The 24,027-nt window shown below is 43.6% G+C and overlaps 1 protein-coding gene across 2 annotated transcripts; it reads left to right on the forward strand.

The window, feature by feature from the left end:
- LOC139406142 (tetraspanin-7-like) lies at positions 1–23,534 on the forward strand. 2 transcript variants are annotated; one of them, XM_071148626.1, is made up of 8 exons: positions 1–105; positions 17,380–17,568; positions 20,395–20,469; positions 21,060–21,155; positions 21,253–21,408; positions 21,506–21,589; positions 21,912–21,992; positions 22,462–23,534. In XM_071148626.1, exons 1-7 carry the CDS (start codon positions 40–42, stop codon positions 21,978–21,980), a joined length of 735 nt encoding a protein of 244 aa, XP_071004727.1. In that variant the 5' UTR covers positions 1–39; the 3' UTR covers positions 21,981–21,992; positions 22,462–23,534. The 2 variants fall into 2 exon arrangements, with proteins under 2 accessions (XP_071004727.1, XP_071004726.1); XM_071148625.1 differs by lacking the exon at positions 22,462–23,534 and adding an exon at positions 22,252–22,387.
- The last annotated feature ends 493 nt before the right edge of the window (positions 23,535–24,027 follow it).

Below are 24,027 nucleotides of genomic sequence, written 5' to 3' on the forward strand. Positions count from 1 at the left end.
CAGTCCTTTCAGTTTACTGTTGTATGGGCATTGGGCAGAATGGAGACCAAACCAGTGATAACCTTTCTCAAAACCCTCCTCATCGTTTACTCCTTCGTGTTTTGGGTAAGTTAACGTTACCCTTGTTTTATCCTTGCCCCAATGAAAGCCTTGGTGAGATCGTTTCCGTCGTTGTAGATGCAGAGCTGTAGGCTACCCGTAAGTACCGTTATTTTTTCCATGTGTTTGATGAATTCAGTTAATTCGAGGGTGTACTTGTGTTTTTTTATATATGTCTTCTTGTAGACAACCTCTGCCTTTGTGGTACAGATTCATCTGTGCCTTTGTATTAATCTGTGCCTTTGTTATAATGACTTCTTACCAGGGTCATGTTTACAACAAGCCCACACGCTTGGAGAAATGCGACATCCTCTGCTGTAACGTTTGGCTTATTTCGTACATTGTCACCTACTCCAGCGTGAGGAAGTCTCGATGTGTTGCTCTGTATTTCGAAGTTGTCACTGACCGCAATACATGCCATGCTCATGCTTAGGCTATATAGAGCGCAGTAGCTCTGTAGTCAGACACGGGTAGAGGTTAGCAGTCGAGGTTATCATGTAACGGTTTCTGTCGGTCCATCGTTTGGTGCGAAGCAGCATGAAAGTGCACTCGTCAATGTCGAGTCTACAGCATGCATAGGTTGCAGTCAATTGTTTTGTCATTGATTTAGCGTTCGACCATAGGTCGCACTATAAAATCCCGAGATGGATGTGCACCTGATGTTTTGTAAACAGCGCATTTCAAATTATTTGTCTGCATCCTGATAAGTTGTTTGTCTTGACTGACTCACTCTTATACAAGCTCTGTACTGTTGTTATATGTCTCCTGAGACTTCTCTATCATTGTCATACCATAGCATGTGTTTCTTTAGCCAACTCCTCTGTATATTATTAGGCTAAATGACAAACAGTAGCCTACAGATGCATGGGCATCAAGTCAGATGGGGAACTAAGGAAAACATAAGCAATCCCTCAATAGGCTATCCTAAGGTAAACAAACTCATCTGGTGTATTTGCAGCTCTTATCCTGAGATATCTTTGTCAGACAAGGATGGAGGGATGCTCCACTGGGCGAAAGGGGTCAATATCAGGGGATGTCTTTATCTGTTTCTGGACATCTGACATTTCATTCTATATAAGGAGTAGACATGCTCCAGATACGCGTCTCCTTAATTTCATATACGGAGCTAGGGTATTCTCCATAATGGGAGTTTCTACATGCATCCAATCCTGATATCAGACATGTCCCTTCAACCATGAGTCCAGGGAGATATCGGGAGTGCCATGAGATAAATTCAAGACATGCACCTGATGCGCATGCACCCGTTTGCATATTTGTATAATATTTGACATATCTAAGCCTTTATACGTAGGCATGAACGAATCCACATTACCCCACGTTCTCAATAGATATCCGTACATTATATGTAATTCATCCTCGTGTATCTGATCAAAAATGAGCTAAATCCGACTCATGATCCATGTCCAGCGCCCAAATTATTTGACCTGTTCAGGCGCCGAAAATCATTGTGCTTCTTCACATGAAGGTGACATATCTGAGCATGCATTTACACAATATTCAATAGTAGGCTACAGGGCACGGAAAGGAGGACATAGTCATATTTAATCCAAGTTGCTATTTCCAAAGCACATCTATGCTATTTATGTCTTTAAAAAATGCAATCAAATCCAGAGCTCCAATCACAAAAAGTTTTCTGTAAAGAAGCAAACGTAGACCAACTTTTGCTAAAAAAATATTATATTTATTTTACAGAAAATAAAACGTGTACACCCTCAATACCCTGCCCTGTTTGTTATGGACATGGATGCGACATGGTCAAAAGCGGTCCCGCGCAGTGCAAACCGGCACTGTGGTGTTGGGTTGTGATCCACTCCAAACTGCCAATGCATAAAATCAAAATTGTGTCAATGTTGCAAGAAAATATTGTCATTTCACATAACCATACCACAAGGTAGCTACTATACCTGCTTCATTCATAACAAAACGAACTGAAACAAGCTAAAGTTAGCTAGCTAATTAAATGCGTTTGCTTGATAGCTTATATTAATCAGTAATACAAAATATGCCTAAAATATTGTTTTAAAACGTTAGCTGTCACCTTGAGGTTTGATATTGGGTACAAATATGTTTCCCTGAAGGGAAGGCAATTTCGTTATTTGTTAGCTAGCTAGGCTGCCAGTTAGCTTTTGCCCCCCATCAAGCCTAGAGAACTAGCTAACGTTAGCTAGCTAACCCTAATGGCTGCTGGCCAAATTAGCTAACATTCTTGATTCTAGTTACCAAGATAAATAAAATAGCTCAAATTTGCTACTCTTTAGCGTTAACTTATTTGACATATTTTCTGAAGAGCTTCTCACTTTGTTTCTCCAGTTGTCCATTCGACCACATACTATTTACACACTCATTTATGGCGCCCAAATTTTAAAAAAATGACAGCTGGAACTCCACAGCATAAAATACCGGATTCTTGTTGCTAGGCTACCAGTTACAGTGTTTTTATTTTGCGGTTTGCGTGCGCCTCTATGCAGATTGGAATACGAAAATTATAGCTAGTGTCTGAAAGAATGATATGGATTTAATATTTGTCCAATTATTGAGCATGTCCTCAAAACTCAAATAAGCATCAGAGATTGTCATTTAGCATATCAAAAAGCATATCAAGATCCTGATATGGACCTCAGTCAAGATCATATGCATGATGTGCTGAGAACATATACTATGTATGCCTTCTATCAGTATTTGTCAACATATCAAACAAATAAGATGTCCAGATAGGCCTAACCCAGGATATCTAATGAGTCAAGGCAATACCCTGTATGATATCCGGAGGGAATGCATGAAAGAAAAATATGGATTTTATATTTGTCAAATTATTGAGCATGTGCTGAAAACTCAGAAATGCATCAGAAATTGTCCTTATTTTCAGCAGATAAAAAGCATATCAAGACCCGGATATGGACCTCAGCAAAGAGAAGTATATCTGGAATCAATATAGCTTCATATCTTGGAAACACAGATATGTGATTTATACAGTCAGTATTTGTCAACATGAAGAGCGAAAATAGGATGTCACATATCTCAGGATATTGAATGAGTCCATATGCCATGTGTGATATTTGGAGTATTCCCAATGTCATATATACAGTGCCTTGCAAAAGTATTCGGCCCCCTTGAACTTTGCGACCTTTTGCCACATTTCAGGCTTCAAACATAAAGATATAAAACTGTATTTTTTTGTGAAGAATCAACAACAAGTGGGACACAATCATGAAGTGGAACGACATTTATTGGATATTTCAAAAATGTTTAACAAATCAAAAACTGAAAAATTGGGCGTGCAAAATTATTCAGCCCCTTTACTTTCAGTGCAGCAAACTCTCTCCATAAGTTCAGTGAGGATCTCTGAATGATCCAATGTTGACCTAAATGACTAATGATGATAAATACAATCCACCTGTGTGTAATCAAGTCTCCGTATAAATGCACCTGCACTGTGATAGTCTCAGAGGTCCGTTAAAAGCGCAGAGAGCATCATGAAGAACAAGGAACACACCAGGCAGGTCCGAGATACTGTTGTGAAGAAGTTTAAAGCCGGATTTGGATACAAAAAGATTTCCCAAGCTTTAAACATCCCAAGGAGCACTGTGCAAGCGATAATATTGAAATGGAAGGAGTATCAGACCACTGCAAATCTACCAAGACCTGGCCGTCCCTCTAAACTTTCAGCTCATACAAGGAGAAGACTGATCAGAGATGCAGCCAAGAGGCCCATGATCACTCTGGATGAACTGCAGAGATCTACAGCTGAGGTGGGAGACTCTGTCCATAGGACAACAATCAGTCGTATATTGCACAAATCTGGCCTTTATGGAAGAGTGGCAAGAAGAAAGCCATTTCTTAAAGATATCCATAAAAAGTTGTTTAAAGTTTGCCACAAGCCACCTGGGAGACACACCAAACATGTGGAAGAAGGTGCTCTGGTCAGATAAAACCAAAATTGAACTTTTTGGCAACAATGCAAAACGTTATGTTTGGCGTAAAAGCAACACAGCTGAACACACCATCCCCACTGTCAAACATGGTGGTGGCAGCATCATGGTTTGGGCCTGCTTTTCTTCAGCAGGGACAGGGAAGATGGTTAAAATTGATGGGAAGATGGATGGAGACAAATACAGGACCATTCTGGAAGAAAACCTGATGGAGTCTGCAAAAGACCTGAGACTGGGACAGAGATTTGTCTTCCAACAAGACAATGATCCAAAATATAAAGCAAAATCTACAATGGAATGGTTCAAAAATAAACATATCCAGGTGTTAGAATGGCCAAGTCAAAGTCCAGACCTGAATCCAATCGAGAATCTGTGGAAAGAACTGAAAACTGCTGTTCACAAATGCTCTCCATCCAACCTCACTGAGCTCGAGCTGTTTTGCAAGGAGGAATGGGAAAAAAATTCAGTCTCTCGATGTGCAAAACTGATAGAGACATACCCCAAGCGACTTACAGCTGTAATCGCAGCAAAAGGTGGCGCTACAAAGTATTAACTTAAGGGGGCTGAATAATTTTGCACGCCCAATTTTTCCGTTTTTGATTTGTTAAAAAAAATTGAAATATCCAATAAATGTCGTTCCACTTCATGATTGTGTCCCACTTGTTGTTGATTCTTCACAAAAAATACAGTTTTATATCTTTATGTTTGAAGCCTGAAATGTGGCAAAAGGTCGCAAAGTTCAAGGGGGCCGAATACTTTCGCAAGGCACTGTATGTCTAAAAGAGATGGTGCATATCCACAAAACTCTAAATATGTATTGGAAATGGTTTGTATTCTCTAGAATATCAAAAACGTTTCATGTAAAGATATCCCCTGATATGGACCCTTTTCTCCCAGTGCTCCTCTTAGACCTTCAGGTCTGGGATCAGTTGACCCTGTCCCCAGTCCTAACCTGAACCCCCAAGGACATACAGTATAAATCAAATCTGGCCTCGGATCAGCATTTACATGTGAGACAAGAAAATCAGAGGCTGTACATGTCTCTCTCAGCAAGCATTTAGTGCCTGTCATAGATACTAACATTTATATTTAGTCCGGTCAGTCAGAGCAGCCTTAACGCTTCCACACCCTAGTCTGCATATGATCACATCTCCCCAGCAGGAAGGATCAGCCGACTGGATCGGTGGTCTCAGCACCGGGGCAGGGCAACAGCTCGTCTCATTTCCGGGGGGTTAGGGGAACTAGGGATGGGCTGTCAGAGGGGTGGTGGTTTGAAATTCTTTAGATAGTTTAGCTCCTGAGTTTCACTGTCGTCAGCTTGTCATGGCCACTAATGTCTTCCGGCGAGTGGTTCAGACTCCAGTTCACACGGTGTGGTGTGAAGTGGTGCCTATGCCGGTGAGGTATGTGAGACAGTGACATGTTTTAATGTTCCTGTTAAAAATAGAACTCATGATTTCTTTTTTTAGGGACGGGTGGGAAAGGGGTCATCCGTTTTGGGTCCTATTGTATTGGGGACTGGTTTTGTCAGTGTTGTCATGGCTGCTGGTTTCTGTGTAATCTCTCAGATTGCATTGGATTTTATTAGTTAGATATTGCCTTGTTGCCACTGATACAGAATCCAATGTTTTCTTCATCATCCTAGGTAATGGTTCCGATTGTTAGTGTAATCTGATTCTAGATCTGGGACTAAAGGCAACCTTCTACATCGGTCGATGCGTCACAATAGCAACATCATCACTTCTTCCTACCTGACCCTGGGTTTTGATTTAAACAGATTACATCAGTTATATTGTAAGCAGACAAACCCACAATCTAATCTAGCTTCTGGCCTGAATATCGATACAATACAATAAAGACAAGGCTAGACTGTGCTTTCAGAAAGTATTCACACCCTTTGACTTTTTCCACATTTCGTTGTGTTACAGTCTGAATTTGAAATGGTTTAAATTGAGATTTTTTTGTCTCTCGCCTACACATAATTCCCCATAATGTCAAAGTGGAATTATGTTTTTAGACACTTTTACAAATTAATAAAAAATGAAAAGCTGAAAAAATCTTGAGTCAATAAGTATTCAACCCCTTTGTTATGGCAAGCCTAAATAAGTTCAGGAGTCAAAATTTGATTAACAAGTTGCACTCTGTGTGCAATAATAGTGTTTAAAGTTATTTTTTAATGACTACCTCATCTCTGTACACCACACATACAATTAATTATCTGTAAGCTCCATCAGTGGAGCAGTGAATTTCAAACACAGACGCAACCACAAAGACCAGGGAGATTTTTTAATGCCTTGCAAAGAAGGGCACCTATTGGTAGATGGGTAAAAATAAAAAAGCAGGCATTGAATATCCATTTGAGCATGGTGAAATTATTAATTACACTTTGGATGGTGTATCAATACACCCAGTCACTACAAAGATACAGGCATCCTTCCTAACTCAGTTGCCGGAGAGGAAGGAAACCGCTCAGTACAGGTGTGTCTTTAAAACAGTTAGAGCTTAATGGCTGTGATAGGACAAAACTGAGGTTGGATCAACAACATTTGAGTTACTCCACAATCCTAACCTAATTGATAGAGTGAAAAGAAGGAAGCCTGTGCAGAATACCTGTTTGCAACAAGGCACTAAAGTAATACTGCTAAAAATGTGGCAAAGCAATTACATTTTTTTCCTGAATACAAAGTGTTATGTTTGGGGAAAATCCAATACAACAGATTACTGAGTACCATTCTCCAGGTTTTCAAGCACAGTAGTGGCTGCATCATGTTATGGTAATGCTTGTAATCGTAATGGACTGGGGAGTTTTTCAGCATAAAAAATAAACGGAATGGAACTAAGCACAGGCAAAATCCTAGAAGAACCTGGTTCGGCCTGCTTTCCACAAGATGTTGGGAGATACAGTTGAAGTCGGAAGTTTACATACACTTAGGTTGGAGTCATTAAAACTCGTTTTTCAACCACTCCACACATTTCTTGTTCACAAACTATAGTTTTGGCAAGTCGTTTAGGAAGCTTCTGATAGGCAAATTTAAATAATTTGAGTCAATTGGAGGTGTACCTGTTAGGCCTTGAAATACATCCACTTCAAACTCAGTGCCTCTTTGCTTGACATCATGGGAAAATCAAAAGCAATCAGAAAAAATTGTAGACCTCCACAAGTCTGGTACATCCTTTGCAGCAATTTCCAAATGCCTGAATGTACCACGTTCATCTGTACAAACAATAGTACGCAAGTATAAACACCATGGAACCACACAGCTGTCATACCGCTCAGGAAGGAGACGCGTTCTGTCTCCTAGAGATGAACGTACTTTGCTGCGAAAAATGCAAATCAATCTCAGAACAACAGCAAAGGACATTGTGAAGATGCTGGAGGAAACAAGTGAAAAAGTATCTCTATCCACAGTAAAAATGAGTCCTATATCGACATAACCTGAAAGGCCGCTCATCAAGGAAGAAGCCACTGCTCCAAAACCGCCATAAAAAAGCCAGACTACGGTTTACAACTGCACATGGGGACAAATATCATACTTTTTGGAGAAATGTTCTCTGGTCTGATAAAACAAAAATGGAACTGCTCGGCCATAATGACCATCATTATGTTTGGAGGAAAAATGGGGAGGCTTGGAAGCCGAAGAACACGATCCCAACTGTGAAGCACGGGGGTGGCAGCATCATGTTGTGGGGGTGCTTTGCTGCAGGAAGGACTGGAGCACTTCTCAAAATAGAATGGCATCATGAGGCAGGAAAATTATGTGGATATATTGAAGGAAAATCTCCAGACATCAGTCAGGAAGTTAAAGCTTGGTCGCAAATGGGTTCTTCCAAATGGACAATGAACCCAAGCATACTTCCAAAGTTGTGCCAAAATGTATTGGAGTGGCCACCACAAAACCTTGACCTCAATCCCATAGACAATTTGTGGGCAGAACTGAAAAAGTGTGTGCCCGCAAGGAGGCCAACAAACCTGACTCAGTTACACCAGCTCTGTCAGGAGGAATGGGCCAAATTTCACCCAACTTATTGTGGGAAGCTTGTGGAAGGCTACCCAAAACGTGTGTCCCAAGTTAAACAATTTAACAGCAATGCTACCAAATACTAATTGAGTGTATGTAATCTTCTGACCCACTGGGAATGTGATAAAATAAATGAAAACTGAAATAAATAATTCTCTCTACTATTATTTTGACATTGTCACGCCCTGGTCCTAGTATTTTGTGTTTTCTTTATTATTTTGGTCAGGCCAGGGTGTGACATGGGTTTTTGTATGTGGTGTGTTTTGTCCTGGGGTTTTGTTAGGTTTTGGGTTTGTGGCTTAGTAGGGTTATCTAGCATAGTCTACGGCTGTCTAGAGTGGTTCTCAATCAGAGGCAGGTGTTTATCGTTGTCTCTGATTGGGAACCATATTTAGGCAGCCATATTCTTTGAGTGTTTCGTGGGTGATTGTTCCTGTCTCTGTGTTAGTTTGCACCAGATAGGCTGTATAGGTTTTCACGTTTATTGTTTTTGTACTGTTCGTGTTTCTTCTTTATTAAACATGTATCAGAATAACCACGCTGCATTTTGGTCCGACTCTCCTTCACCTAAAGAAAACCGTTACAGACATTTCACATTCTTAAAATAAAATGGTGATCCTAACTGACCTAAGACAGGGAATTTTTACTTTGATTAAATATCAGGAATTGTGAAAAACTGAGTTTAAATGTATTTGGCTAAGGTGTATGTAAACTTCCGACTTCAACTGTAAATTCACTTTTCATTAGGACTGGCAATGGTGTGCGTACTGGTAGCGAAGGCAGGTGCCGGAGAGCAGAGGGTTGTGAACAGGCGCACACTTTATTGAGGCAGAAGAAACCGACAGACGGACGCAACTGCGTCAAAACCTCCAGCCAATTGGCAAATGTGCAAAAACGTGCGAACAGTCACAAAACTTATGTTTAACAAATAAACATACCTCGTGAACAACACGAAATAACAGAACACCAGTCTGGCGCGTCAGAAAATAACACGTAACACAAACAATATCACACAAAGACATGAGGGGGAACAGAGGAATAAATACATGCAGTGTGATTTGGGAATGTAAACCAGGTGTGCAGGGATCAAGACAAAACAAATGGATCAATGAAAAATGGAGCGGCGATGGCTAGAAAGCCGGTGACGTCGACCGCTGAACGCCGCCGAACAAACTTTCTGCTTTTCATCGGCAGGTTTTCTTGTCATGGTCCTTAATTTATAAACACAATTTTCTCCACGCAGATATTATATATGGAATAATCGGGATATATTGTATAAAAATACCTCTCTGTTTTTAGAATATTGGTTCCGAAATAATATCCTATTGGTGAGCCAACTGGTAAATGCAGAGGGTCTTTTACTCAGTTATAAAGAATTCTTATCACTTTACAAGGTCCCTGTAACACCTAAAGATTTTGCAATTGTTTTAGATGCCATTCCCTCAGGTGTTGCTATGTTATTCAGGAACCTGACCCTCAGAGCCTACCTTCTGTTGACCCTGTTGACTCATCAGTAGGAAAGATTTGTTTCTCTTTTGGTCCATTCAACAACAGAGCGATACGAACCTTGTTTCAGCAGGATGTTCTCTACCTTATGTCATGCCTTATTGGAATGGATTTATTGATAATATCTGTTTGGATGTTGCCACACACATACCTACTTGTTAACAAAATTAAGGAAGTTTCCTTTAAAATTATTCATAAATATTATCCTGCCAACCACTATATGAAGAAGTTTAAGGAAAACATCAACTCAAATTGCTCCTTTTGTAATGACCACCCAGAAACAGTTGTGCATCTTTTTTGGCATTGTGTTCATGTAAGAAAACTCTGGCAAGACATCAGTAGGTTTATAATTGAACACATTTATGAAGATTTTACACTATTGTGGAGAGATGTACTGTTTGGATTCTTTACATACAATAGAAATAAGCGGAATCATTTTTATGTAATTAATTTCATTATTCTTTTGGCCAAATTTCATATACACAAATGTAAATTTACAAACAGAAAACCACATTTTCGTACCCTACAAAAAGAAATTGAACTGTATTTTAAGACAGTTAAATGCTCTACTAACAAAAAAGCTGTTAGAATTGTAAGTATATGCATGTCCCTTAAGGTCCTTGTGTAATTGTAATGTGATATTGTACCCCCTAGCTCGATTGTCTATTGTTTGTAATCTATGTATGCTTGTGTTCCCTCATGTGATTTATGTATTGATTTGAAATTAATAAAAAATGTATAAAAAAAAATAAAAAAATTAAAATTAAAATTAAAAAAAAGAGAGGAGCCGGCGGAAGTCGTAACAAGGACAATAATAACCGAAAACACAAGGCCAAATCTACACTGTAGTTGCTTACCAATCAGACAGTGAATGTTCCTGAGCGGCCGAGTTGCAGTTTTGACTTCAATATGCTTGAAAATCTATGGCAAAAGACTTGAAAATGGTTGTCAAGCAATGATCAACAACCAATTTGACAGCGCTTGAAGAATTTTGAAAAATATAATTGGCAAATATTGTACAATGCAAGTGTGGAAAACTCTTAATTACCCAGAAAGCCTCGCAGCTGTATTTGCTGCCAAAGGTGATTCTAATATGTATTCAGTGGTGTAAAGTATTTAAGTAAAAATACTTGAAAATACTACTTAAGTCGATTGGGTTATCTGTACTTTACAATTTATATATTTTTGGCAGATTTAATTTTAATTCACTACATTCCTAAAGAAAATGCTGTACTTATTACTCCATACATTTTCCCTGACACCCAAAAGTACTCGTTACATTCTGAATGCTTAGCAGCAGGACAGGAAAATGGTCTTATCAAGAGAACCACCTTGGTCATCCCTACTGCCTCTGATCTGGTGGACACACTAAACACATGCTTCGTTTCTAAATTATGTCTAAAAGTGTTGGAGCGTGCCCTTGGCTATCCGTAAATAACAAAATAAAAATAAAAGGATGCTGTATGGTTTGCTTAATATAAGTAATTTGAAATGATTTATACTTGTACTTTTGATACTTAAGTATATTTTAGCAATTACAATTATTTTTGATACTTAAGTATATTTAAAACCAAATACTTTTAGACTTTTACTCAAGTAGAATTTTACTGGGTGACTTTCACTTTTACTTGAGTCATTTTCTATTACTGTATCTTTACCTTTACTCAAAATTTACAATTGGGTATTTTTTCCACCACTGCATATATTGACTCAGGGGTTTGAATACTTATGTAAACAAGATATTTCTGTATTTCATTTTCAAAAAATGTTAAAACACTTCTAAAAACATGTTTTCACTTTGTCATTATGGGATATTGCAGTGTTTCCCAACTCTGGTCCTGGAGTATTCCCAACAGAGCACATTTTTGTTGTAGCCCTGGACTAAAAAACCTTATTCAACTCATTTAGGACTTGATGATATGTTGACAAGTTGAATCAGGTGTGCTTGTCTGGGGCTACAACAAAAATGTGTGCTGTTGGTGGTACTGGAGGACTGGAGTTGGGAAACACTGGAGTATTGTGTGTAGATGGGTGAGGAAAAAAAGTATATTTAATTCATTTTGAATGTGGAATAAATCAAGGGGTATGAATACATTCTGAAGGCACTGTAGATAGATAGATGGAAATATAGATTGATAGTCATTGAAATAAAAAACACAATTTAAATGTATGTCTGCAAACACCACACTGCAGAACTCACCTCTCAGGGCCCTTGAAGAAGGGCACACATACAACGTCCTGTTGTCACCTCACCACAGAAACGCTGCCAAGAACATGTGACTATGTGTGTGGGTAAGGAAATCTCTGTGTGTGTGTGTGTGTGTGTGTGTGTGTGTGTGTGTGTGTGCGTGCATGCTAACCTTATAACTCATGATGAAGATATTATAATTCATCAGAAATTTCTAAAAGCTTTTCCAGAAAAAAGTTTACTTCAAAATCCCTTGGTAATATGGTAATGTATGATAATCTGCTAACTACATTTTTTTTCTGTTTATAGAAACAACCAAGTTTTTCTTGGTAAATAAGACATTAGGTGAATATCAGCAATAATTGGTTTGAGGAATAAACCATTATCTAGACAGTGCTCTTATAATGATGCCAGACAGTTCAGGCTCTTCTGCATGGCCATTAGTACCAGCCCACACACAGGCCAGGAGATTTGCCTAATTGATTATCACTAACAGTGATGGATTGGCAAAATACTGTACAGTATGTAATACCAGCTACAGTACAGAGGGACATCGGATATTGAATCATTAATGCAGTGTTCGTGTTAGTTTCAACTCATTTCCATACAGAACCCTCCGGATTGTACTGGAGTCATTACTAGGCTGATCACTCTGGACTGTAGTGGAGTCATTACTAGGCTGAGCTCTCTGGACTGTAGTGGAGTCATTACTAGGCTGAGCTCTCTGGACTGTACTGGAGTCATTACTAGACTGAGCTCTCTGGACTGGAGTCATTTCTAGGCTGAGCACTCTGGACTGGACTGGAGTCATTACTAGACTGAGCTCTCTGGACTGTACTGGAGTCATTACTAGACTGAGCTCTCTGGACTGGACTGGAGTCATTTCTAGACTGAGCTCTCTGGACTGGAGTCATTTCTAGGCTGAGCACTCTGGACTGGACTAGAGTCATTACTAGACTGAGCTCTCTGGACTGTAGTGGAGCCATTACTAGGCTGAGCTCTCTGGACTGGACTGGAGTCATTTCTAGGCTGAGCACTCTGGACTGTACTGGAGTCATTACTAGGCTGAGCTCTCTGGACTGGACTGGAGTCATTACTAGACTGAGCACTTTGGACTGGAGTCATTACTAGACTAATCACTCTGGACTGTAGTGGAGTCATTACTAGGCTGAGCTCTTTGGACTGGACTGGAGTCATTTCTAGGCTGAGCACTCTGGACTGGACTGGAGTCATTACTAGGCTCAGCACTCTGGACTGTACTGGAGTCATTACTAGGCTGAGCTCTCTGGACTGTACTGGAGTCATTACTAGGCTGAGCTCTCTGGACTGTACTGGAGTCATTACTAGACTGAGCACTCTGGACTGGAGTCATTACTAGACTGAGCTCTCTGGACTGTACTGGAGTCATTACTAGACTGAGCTCTCTGGACTGGACTGGAGTCATTACTAGACTGAGCACTCTGGACTGGACTGGAGTCATTACTAGACTGAGCACTCTGGACTGGACTGGAGTCATTACTAGACTGAGCACTCTGGACTGGACTGGAGTCATTACTAGACTGATCCCTCTGGACTAGAGTCATTTCTAGACTGAGCTCTCTGGACTGGACTGGAGTCATTACTAGACTGAGCTCTCTGGACTGGACTGGAGTCATTCTCTGGACTGGAGTCACTGAGCTCTCTGGACTGGAGCTCTCTGGGAGTCATTACTAGACTGAGCTCTCTGGACTGGACTGGAGTCATTACTAGACTGAGCTCTCTGGAGGACTGGAGTCATTACTAGGCTGAGCTCTCTGGACTGGAGTCATTACTAGACTGAGCTCTCTGGACTGGACTGGAGTCATTACTAGACTGAGCACTCTGGACTGGACTGGAGTCATTACTAGACTGAGCTCTCTGGACTGTACTGGAGTCATTACTAGGCTGAGCACTCTGGACTGGACTGGAGTCATTACTAGACTGAGCTCTCTGGACTGTACTGGAGTCATTACTAGGCTGAGCACTCTGGACAGTACTGGAGTCATTACTAGACTGAGCACTCTGGACTGGACTGGAGTCATTACTAGGCTGAGCTCTCTGGACTGGAGTCATTACTGGACTGAGCTCTCTGGACTGTACTGGAGTCATTACTAGGCTGAGCTCTCTGGACTGGAGTCATTACTAGACTGAGCGCTCTGGACTGTACTGGAGTCATTACTAGACTGAGCACTCTGGACTGGACTGGAGTCATTACTAGACTGAGCACTCTGGACTGGAGTCATTACTAGGCTGAGCTCTCTGGACTGGAGTCATTACTAGACTGAGCTCTCTGGACTGGACTGGAGTCATTACTAGGCTGAGCTCTCTGGACTGGACTGGAGTCATTACTTGACTGAACACTCTGGACTGGACTGGAGTCATTACTAGACTGAGCACTCTGGACTGGACTGGAGTCATTACTAGACTGAGCTCTCTGGACTGGACTGGAGTCATTACTAGACTGAGCTCTCTGGACTGGACTGGAGTCATTACTAGGCTGAGCTCTCTGGACTGGACTGGAGTCATTACTAGACTGAGCTCTCTGGACTGGACTGGAGTTATTACTAGACTGAGCTCTCTGGACTGGAGTCATTACTAGACTGAGCACTCTGGACTGGAGTCATTACTAGACTGAGCTCTCTGGACTGGACTGGAGTCATTACTAGACTGAGCTCTCTGGACTGGACTGGAGTCATTACTAGACTGAGCTCTCTGGACTGGACTGGAGTCATTACTAGGCTGAGCTCTCTGGACTGGAGTCATTACTAGACTGAGCTCTCTGGACTGGACTGGAGTCATTACTAGACTGAGCACTCTGGACTGGACTGGAGTCATTACTAGACTGAGCACTCTGGACTGTACTGGAGTCAAAACTAGGCTGAGCACTCTGGACTGGACTGGAGTCATTACTAGACTGAGCTCTCTGGACTGTACTGGAGTCATTACTAGGCTGAGCACTCTGGACAGTACTGGAGTCATTACTAGACTGAGCACTCTGGACTGGACTGGAGTCATTACTAGGCTGAGCTCTCTGGACTGGAGTCATTACTGGACTGAGCTCTCTGGACTGTACTGGAGTCATTACTAGGCTGAGCTCTCTGGACTGGAGTCATTACTAGACTGAGCACTCTGGACTGTACTGGAGTCATTACTAGACTGAGCACTCTGGACTGGAGTCATTACTAGACTGAGCTCTCTGGACTCTACTGGAGTCATTATTAGACTGAGCACTCTGGACTGGACTGGAGTCATTACTAGACTGAGCACACTGGACTGGAGTCATTACTAGACTGAGCACTCTGGACTGGAGTCATTACTAGGCTGAGCTCTCTGGACTGGAGTCATTACTAGACTGAGCTCTCTGGACTGGACTGGAGTCATTACTAGGCTGAGCTCTCTGGACTGGACTGGAGTCAGTACTTGACTGAACACTCTGGACTGGACTGGAGTCATTACTAGACTGAGCACTCTGGACTGGACTGGAGTCATTACTAGACTGAGCTCTCTGGACTGGACTGGAGTCATTACTAGACTGAGCTCTCTGGACTGGACTGGAGTCATTACTAGGCTGAGCTCTCTGGACGGGACTGGAGTCATTACTTATGAATGCTTAAGTTATAAACATATTCCAAGATAAGAGGGAAATGTTATTGATTTAGTTCAGGGACCTCAGTCTCTAAAGACGTCAGTCTTTTAATTAGTAAAGAACAGTCCAGGTTTGGTCAGCAGTAAGTGCATCTAGACTTATGGGGGGGAGGGGCTTTGCCACCTGCTGTTCATACAAGGTTGGAGTGAGAAAGAGAGGAGGAGGAGAGGGAGGGTTTCTGTATGTTCAGGCTGAGCTCTGCTTGGATACTGCAGCACCTCAGAGATAAATGTATGTTACCATGGAGACAGTCTAACTCTGGCCCTGTCAGCCAAGCATTCTCTGTCTCTGACTCCTCTCCCAGTGTTCTTCCATCCCAAAATACTGAGACATTTTCTTTATGTTCGTAGTATTCTTATATTTTATTATTTCTTATTGTTGTTGCATTGTCGAGAAGGAACCTGCAAGTCACAGGAGGTTGGTGGCATCTTAATTGGGGAGCACGGGCTCGTAGTACTGACTGGAGCGGAATTAGTGGAATGGTATCAAATACACCCATCACATAGTTCCATGTGTTTGATGCGATTCCATTTGCTCCATTCCAGCCATTATTATGAGCCATCCTCCCATCAGCAGCCTCCACTGGTGCAAGTAAGCATTTCGTTGGACTGTGTATACCGTCTGTATCCTGCACATACCACCAATACAACTTAAAACGTGTTTGCCCTAGCCCAGCACTAACGTGTTGCCGTGCGCCTCCCAAATTTTGGAACAATGCACTCCTTATGACTCTGCATTGACATGATTGGTTGACGGTAGGTGGGGGTGGGAGGTCCTGTATAAACACAAACTCACTTCCTTGACAACTTCCTTCACAACAGCTCTGTGCTGCTCCGTGAAGTATGAATGCCCTGACTTCTGCAGAGGCCGTATCACCATAAATGCTGCACGGCCAATGAAGACTTCGGATTGACCATGTAGCACCTTTTAGCAAACGTTCTCTGTGTGTGGTGTTTTGGGAAACGTATGTTACATCTTCGGCAGTTATAGGAAAGATGCATGGTTAAAACACTCGGAACCTTAAGTTCAGTCAGTATCGGGAAACCGGGCCCAGCACTGCACCTCATTCAGGTAATGGTAATTCATTTAGATCACAATTGGGCCCATACACCTGCCAATAAACTGTCACATTGTTTTTGTGTATTTGTGTGCTGTGCGTGTGTGTACATGTGGGTCTGATTACATGCCGTGTGTGTGCAGTCCTGCAGTATAGCAGCACCAGGCAGCAGAGATGGACCTCTTTGAGGGGCACTGGGGAGATGAAGATGGTTTGGCACCAGGCTCTGCTAGTAGAGTGTCTTTGACAGATCGGCCCCTCAACTGTACCCGTCACAAAAAAGCAGCCCCCCCAGCTGGTGAACAGGGGCTTTTAGCTGGCTCACACAACACACTCCTTTATGACAGGCCTTCATTACAAATGCTAAGAGCAGAGTAACAGAAGGAAGCGGCCCACTCTGGATCAATGGGTCCTTTTGATTCGCTCCGTGTGTGTGTGTGTGGGGGGGGGGGTCATGTTCCACAGGAAAGTATCAACATATCCATTTGCCTTCAAACTCTTCCCCATCCCTTCTCTCTCTCTCTCTCTCTCTCTCTCTCTCTGCCCTCCCCTTTCTGTTCTCACACCACGGTTTACTCCTTGGTCAGAAAGAACAATCTGAAAGGTTGATCTAGTGATCACATATCTACATTTAAACCTGTTATCAATTACACTCAACTGATCTTATATCTGAGTCTAACGGCAACTTTATTTTCCCACACTACAGAGAGGCAAGAGGGCTCTGCATTGTTGAGCAACATTGTGGTGTTCTCTAATGTTCACTCCGCACCATCGGTAGACTTAAGCAACACTGCATTCTGCTGGCTGAATAGTGTACCTCTGGATATCAACATCTCTCTCTCTCTCTTTCTCTTTCTCTTTCTCTTTCTCTTTCTCTTTCTCTTTCTCTTCTCCAGATCACAGGAGCGATCCTCTTGGCAGTGGGAGTATGGGGGAAGTTTATGATCGGCCCGTATATCTCTCTGATAGCTGAGAACACCACCAATGCTCCGTACGTCCTCATCGGCACTGGGACTGTCATCATCGTCTTTGGCCTGTTCGGATGCTTCGCCACCTGCAGGGGGAGCCCATGGATGCTCAAACTGGTGAGGAGAGGAAGAGGAGTGTACAGGCAAACACACACACACACACACTAGAATTGTTTAATGCTGATTAATATAGTGTAGTTAGAGAAACACAGTGCTAATTATTGACATAACACATACTTATCACTAGCCTGTCCCATCACTAGCCTGTCCCAATCACTAGCCTGTCCCAATCACTAGCCTGTCCCAATCACTAGCCTGTCCCCATCACTAGCCTGTCCCCATCACTAGCCTGTCACCATCACTAGCCTGTCCCCATCACTAGCATGTCCCCATCACTAGCCTGTCCCCATCACTAGCCTGTCCCATCACTAGCCTGTCCCCATCACTAGCCTGTCCCCATCACTAGCCTGTCCCATCAATAGCCTGCCCCATCACTAGCCTGTCGCCATCACTAGCCTGTCGCCATCACTAGCCTGTCGCCATCACTAGCCTGTCCCCATCACTAGCCTGTCCCCATCACTAGCCTGTCCCCATCAATAGTCTGTCCCATCACTAGCCTGTCGCCATCACTAGCCTGTCCGATCCCTAGCCTGTCCCCATCAGTAGCCTGTCCCCATCACTAGCCTGTCCCCATCACAAGCCTGTCCCATCACTAGCCTGTCCCAATCACTAGCCTGTCCCCATCACTAGCCTGTCCCCATCACAAGCCTGTCCCCATCACAAGCCTGTCCCCATCACTAGCCTGTCCCATCACTAGCCTGTCCCATAACTAGCCTGTCCCCATCACTAGCCTGTCCCATCACTAGCCTGTCCCATAACTAGCCTGTCCCCATAACTAGCCTGTCACAATCACTAGCCTGTCCCCATCCCTAACCTGTCACCATCACTAGCCTGTCCCCATCACTAGCCTGTCCCATCACTAGCCTGTCCCATCACTAGCCTGTCACCATCACTAGCCTGTCCCCATCACTAGCCTGTCCCCATCACTAGCCTGTCACTACTAGCCTGTCACCATCACTAGCCTGTCACCATCACTAGCCTGTCACCATCACTAGCCTGTCACCATCACTAGCCTGTCACCATCACTAGCCTGTCCCCACTAGCCTGTCCCCATCACTAGCCTGTCCCAATCACTAGCCTGTCCCCATCACTAGCCTGTCCCCATCACTAGCCTGTCACCATCACTAGCCTGTCACCATCACTAGCCTGTCACCATCACTAGCCTGTCACCATTACTAGCCTGTCCCATCACTAGCCTGTCACCATCACTAGCCTGTCCCCATCACTAGCCTGTCCCCATCACTAGCCTGTCCCCATAGCCTGTCCCCATCACTAGCCTGTCCCATCACTAGCCTGTCCCCATCACTAGCCTGTCCCCATCACTAGCCTGTCACCATCACTAGCCTGTCCCATCACTAGCCTGTCCCCATCACTAGCCTGTCCCCATCATGTCATCACTAGCCTGTCCCCATCACTAGCCTGTCCCCATCACTAGCCTGTCACCATCACTAGCCTGTCACCATCACTAGCCTGTCCCATCACTAGCCTGTCCCCATCACTAGCCTGTCCCCATCACTAGCCTGTCACCATCACTAGCCTGTCCCCATCACTAGCCTGTCCCCATCACTAGCCTGTCACCATCACTAGCCTGTCCCATCACTAGCCTGTCCCATCACTAGCCTGTCCCCATCACTAGCCTGTCCCCATCACTAGCCTGTCCCCATCACTAGCCTGTCACCATCACTAGCCTGTCACCATCACTAGCCTGTCACCATCATCCTGTCACTAGCCTGTCCCCATCACCAGCCTGTCACCATCACCAGCCTGTCACCATCACTAGCCTGTCACCATCACTAGCCTGTCACCATCACTAGCCTGTCACCATCACTAGCCTGTCCCCATCACTAGCCTGTCCCCATCACCATAGCCTGTCCCCATCCAGCCTGTCCCCATCCTGTCACCATAGCCTGTCCCATCACTAGCCTGTCCCAGCCTGTCCCATCATAGCCTGTCCCATCACTAGCCTGTCCCCATCACTAGCCTGTCCCCATCACTAGCCTGTCACCATCACTAGCCTGTCACCATCACTAGCCTGTCCCCATCACTAGCCTGTCCCCATCACTAGCCTGTCACCATCACTAGCCTGTCCCACATGTCACTAGCCTGTCCCATCACTAGCCTGTCCCCAGCCTGTCCCCATCCATCACTAGCCTGTCCCATCACTAGCCTGTCCACTAGCCTGTCCCATCACTAGCCTGTCCCCACCATGTCCCCATGTCCCATCATCACTAGCCTGTCCCCATCACTAGCCTGTCACCATCACTAGCCTGTCACCATCACTAGCCTGTCACAATCACTAGCCTGTCCCCATCCCTAACCTGTCACCATCACTAGCCTGTCCCCATCACTAGCCTGTCCCATCACTAGCCTGTCACCATCACTAGCCTGTCCCATCACTAGCCTGTCCCCATCACTAGCCTGTCACCATCACTAGCCTGTCACCATCACTAGCCTGTCACCATCACTAGCCTGTCCCCATCACTAGCCTGTCCCCATCACTAGCCTGTCCCCATCACTAGCCTGTCACCATTACTAGCCTGTCCCATCACCAGCCTGTCCCATCACTAGCCTGTCACCATCACTAGCCTGTCCCCATCACTAGCCTGTCCCCATCACTAGCCTGTCCCCATCACTAGCCTGTCCCCATCACTAGCCTGTCACCATCACTAGCCTGTCACCATCACTAGCCTGTCCCCATCACTAGCCTGTCACCATCACTAGCCTGTCCCCATCACACACAACCTCTCTGTATATGTAGCTTATTTCTTTTTTATTTCCACTTCTTTCTCCCCCTTCTCTCTCTTTCTCTCTATCTCTCTGCAGTATGTAATGTTCTTGTCCCTGGTGTTCCTAGCTGAGTTGGTGGCTGGGATCTCTGGCTTTGTTTTTCGTCATGAGGTCAGTTTTTCTATTTGAACTACATTACCCACAGTTCATCTGGACCCATCTCAGCTGAGTACCTGCCAGTAGAGATACATTACGTGTGTATGTGTGTGTGTGTGTGTGGACGTGCTTAACTATACATGTGGGGACCAAAAGTCCCCACAAAAAAAATATATATATATTTTACCAACTGGGGACATTTTGTTAGTCCCCACAAGGTCAAATTCTATTTCTACTGGGTTTAGGGTTAAGGTTAGGGTTAGAATTAGGGTTAAGGTTAGGTTTTGGGGTTAGGGTTAAGGTTAGGGTAAGAGTTAGGTTTAGGGGTTAGGGAAAATAACATTTGGAATGGGACAGAATTTTGTGTCCACACAAGGTTAGTTCTACAAGACTGTATGTGTGTATGTGTGGGGGGGCTTTTATTACTATCCTTGTGCGTACCCCAACAGTCCCCACAAGGACTCTGTCTCTCTGTTCCCTTGTGGGGACATTTCCCAGGTCCACACGAGGACAAAGGCTATTGGGTTAGGGTTACAATTAGGTTTACGGTTAGGGAAAATAGGACTTTTAGTGGATAGTAAAACATATGCTGTGTGTGTCCACAGATAAAAGGTACCTTCCTGAGGACGTATACTGACGCCGTGTTGAATTATGATGCTGAGGATGAGAAGAGCCTGGCTGTGGACAACGTCCAAAGCAGCGTGAGTCACAACAACATCAACAACGACAACATCAACAAAACTACTATTGTCACAACAATACAAAAATTAAATCCCGTCTATGTGTGTCTCTCTCCAGCTGCGTTGCTGTGGGGTGAACAACTACACCAGCTGGTTGAGCAGTGTGTACTACCCTGCTAACGGTTTTCCCCTGAGCTGCTGCTCCAACTCCTCTGACTGCAGCCCTCAGGACCTCCGCAACACCACCATAAACCACACCAAGGTCTACCAGCAGGTCTGTGTGTTACACACTAACCAGTGCCCTATGTTACACATTATCCCGTCCCCATATGTTACATACTAACCCATCCCCTGTGTTTTTTGTGTTTTAGGGCTGTTATGAACTGGTAACCTCCTTCCTTGAGACCAACATGGCCATCATCGCGGGAGTAACATTTGGAATTGCCTTCTCACAGGTGAGATAGAGAATGTGTTGTCTGATGATAGGAGTGCTGTGTCTAAGGTTCACTATAATCTAAAGTTCAATTATCTCACGTCTCTACACATCTATCACCCCCCTTTCTTATCTCTCTCTCTCTCTCTCTCTGTCTCTTTCTCTCTCTCTCTCTCTCTCTGTCTGTCTGTCTCTCTCTCTCTCTCTCTGTCTCTCTCTCTCTCTCTCTCTCTCTCTCTGTCTCTCTGTCTCTCTGTCTCTCTGTCTCTCTGTCTCTCTGTCTCTCTCTCTCTCTCTCTCTGTCTCTCTCTCTCTCTGTCTCTCTCTCTCTCTCTCTCTCTCAGTTGATTGGCATGTTGCTGGCCTGCTGTCTGTCCAGGATCATTACTGCTAATCAGTATGAGATGGTGTAGCAGGGAGAGCAGGTAAGTGGCTACTCTATCACACACACACACACACACACACACTAATGTCAAATACAGCAGATATTTCTATCCAAAGCAACTTATAGTCATGCGTGCATATGCACAGTTGGTCCCGGGAATCAAACACACTATCCTGGGCCATGCTCTGCCAACTGAGCTACAGAGGACCACACACACACACACACACACACACACACATTATATATGCAGACACATCTATAGTTGTCTAAGAGCCTGTGTGGTGGTTGTTTGTTTGTAGGGAGATGAAGAGGAGAGGGCGAACAGCACCTTGGTAGACTGGGACAGAAGATCCCCACAACACTAGCACACTGCATCACTAAAACTCTTGTCTCTCTCTCTCTCTGTCTCTCTCTCTGTCTCTCTCTCTGTCTCTCTCTCTGTCTCTCTCTCTCTCTCTCGCTCTCGCTCTCGCTCTCGCTCTCTCTCATATATATATATATATATAAAGAAGTACCATTCCTTAACTTGATACTGTGCCATGAAGACTTTCGCAAAGTACCTTCAACTCCACTGAGGGACTCAGGCTGCAGTTGGAAGTTTCTAGTAAGCACTTATGTAAAATCAGCTTACCCTCCCCAATGCAACACTGACCTTGGTTAAGCATCTATGGGCAACTTAATCCTGCTCCATATTACAAGTTTAGCCATCTCTAACACTTTGGGTAGAAGTTGTCCTTAGGGACATATCTAGGAACAGGTCACACGAAGCCTTGATGCTAAACTTAACTATTAGGGTGATGAATGGATATCTGACCCTGCATCAGTGCTAAGCGCCAACATCATCCTGCCCCTTAGCAGTCTTTTTCTCACTGTCCTCTCACAGCACCACCTTGTGGTCTGGCATGCTCCATACAGGGCCTAGCATTTAAAAAGCAATGCACAGATTTGTATGAAATTATTAACCCATATTTAAAGATATACAGTAGCCAGCATACACTGTATTTTCATAATGTTTTTGATCACCGCTGTAAATACCCAAGCTACACACATATAGATAAGATATGTTGATATAACATTGAGAGAGCATTTAGAGCTAACTTTTAGCCTTTCATTTGCATCCCTGCTATTTCGCTGCTTCATGGATGATATCTCAGACTTTTGTGTCCATATCTATGATGTTAGCTTACAATGAACTAACTGTGTAATCAATTTGGTCTCTGGATGTGTAGATGTCTTAATAATGAATTATTTATTATTATAACAATTAATGAAGTGTGTGTCAAGTTTGGTTCGGAACACTGAGCTGTTCCGATTTAATATATGTGATCGTAGGTTATTTTAATATATGTGAGCGTCGGTTCTTTTTAATATAAATGAGCCTCGAATTTTGACGGATAAATATATTCTTTATTGATTTGATGGATGTTATGTGTTTTTGTGGCACATGTTGAGATGTATAGGCTTATGTTTATTTCATGTTGTTTTAATAGTATGTCTGCCTTTCTGTCTGCACACTTACGAGTGTGAGTGTGAAAGAGTTGAGGTGGTTACAAGTTGGTAGAGTCATCTACTGGAATTGGGTGGGAATAGGTTGGGAATAGGATGGGAATTGGGTGGGAATAGGGTGGGAATTGGGTGGGAATTGGGTGGGAATAGGATGGGAATAGAGTGGGAATAGGGTGGGAATAGGATGGGAATTGGGTGGGAATAGGATGGGAATTGAGTGGGTATTGGGTGGGAATAGGATAAAAATTGGATGGGAATAGGGTGGGAATAGGGTGGGAATAGGGTGGGAATTGGGTGGAAATAGGATGGGAATTGGATGGGAATAGGGTGGGAATTGGGTGGGAATTGAGTGGGAATTGGGTGGGAATAGGATACAAATTGGATGAGAATTGGGTGGAAATAGGATGGGAATAGGATGGGAATAGGGTGGGAATTGAGTGGGAATTGGGTGGGAATTGGGTGGGAATTGGGTGGGAATTGGGTGGGAATTGAGTGGGAATTGAGTGGGAATTGGGTGGGAATAGGATAAAAATTGGATGGGAATTGGGTGGAAATAGGATGGGAATTGG

The sequence above is a fragment of the Oncorhynchus clarkii genome, chromosome 3 (assembly GCF_045791955.1).
Source record: "Oncorhynchus clarkii lewisi isolate Uvic-CL-2024 chromosome 3, UVic_Ocla_1.0, whole genome shotgun sequence".
NCBI lineage: Eukaryota > Metazoa > Chordata > Actinopteri > Salmoniformes > Salmonidae > Oncorhynchus > Oncorhynchus clarkii.

Excerpts from the sequence above, each read along its gene's own strand:
- LOC139406142 (XM_071148626.1), top strand. The coding sequence starts at position 40 with ATGGAGACCAAACCAGTGATAACCTTTCTCAAAACCCTCCTCATCGTT. Across the intron at positions 106-17,379 it reads TTTACTCCTTCGTGTTTTGG|ATCACAGGAGCGATCCTCTT; the intron begins GTAAGTTAACGT and ends TCTCTTCTCCAG. Across the intron at positions 21,156-21,252 it reads TGGACAACGTCCAAAGCAGC|CTGCGTTGCTGTGGGGTGAA; the intron begins GTGAGTCACAAC and ends GTCTCTCTCCAG.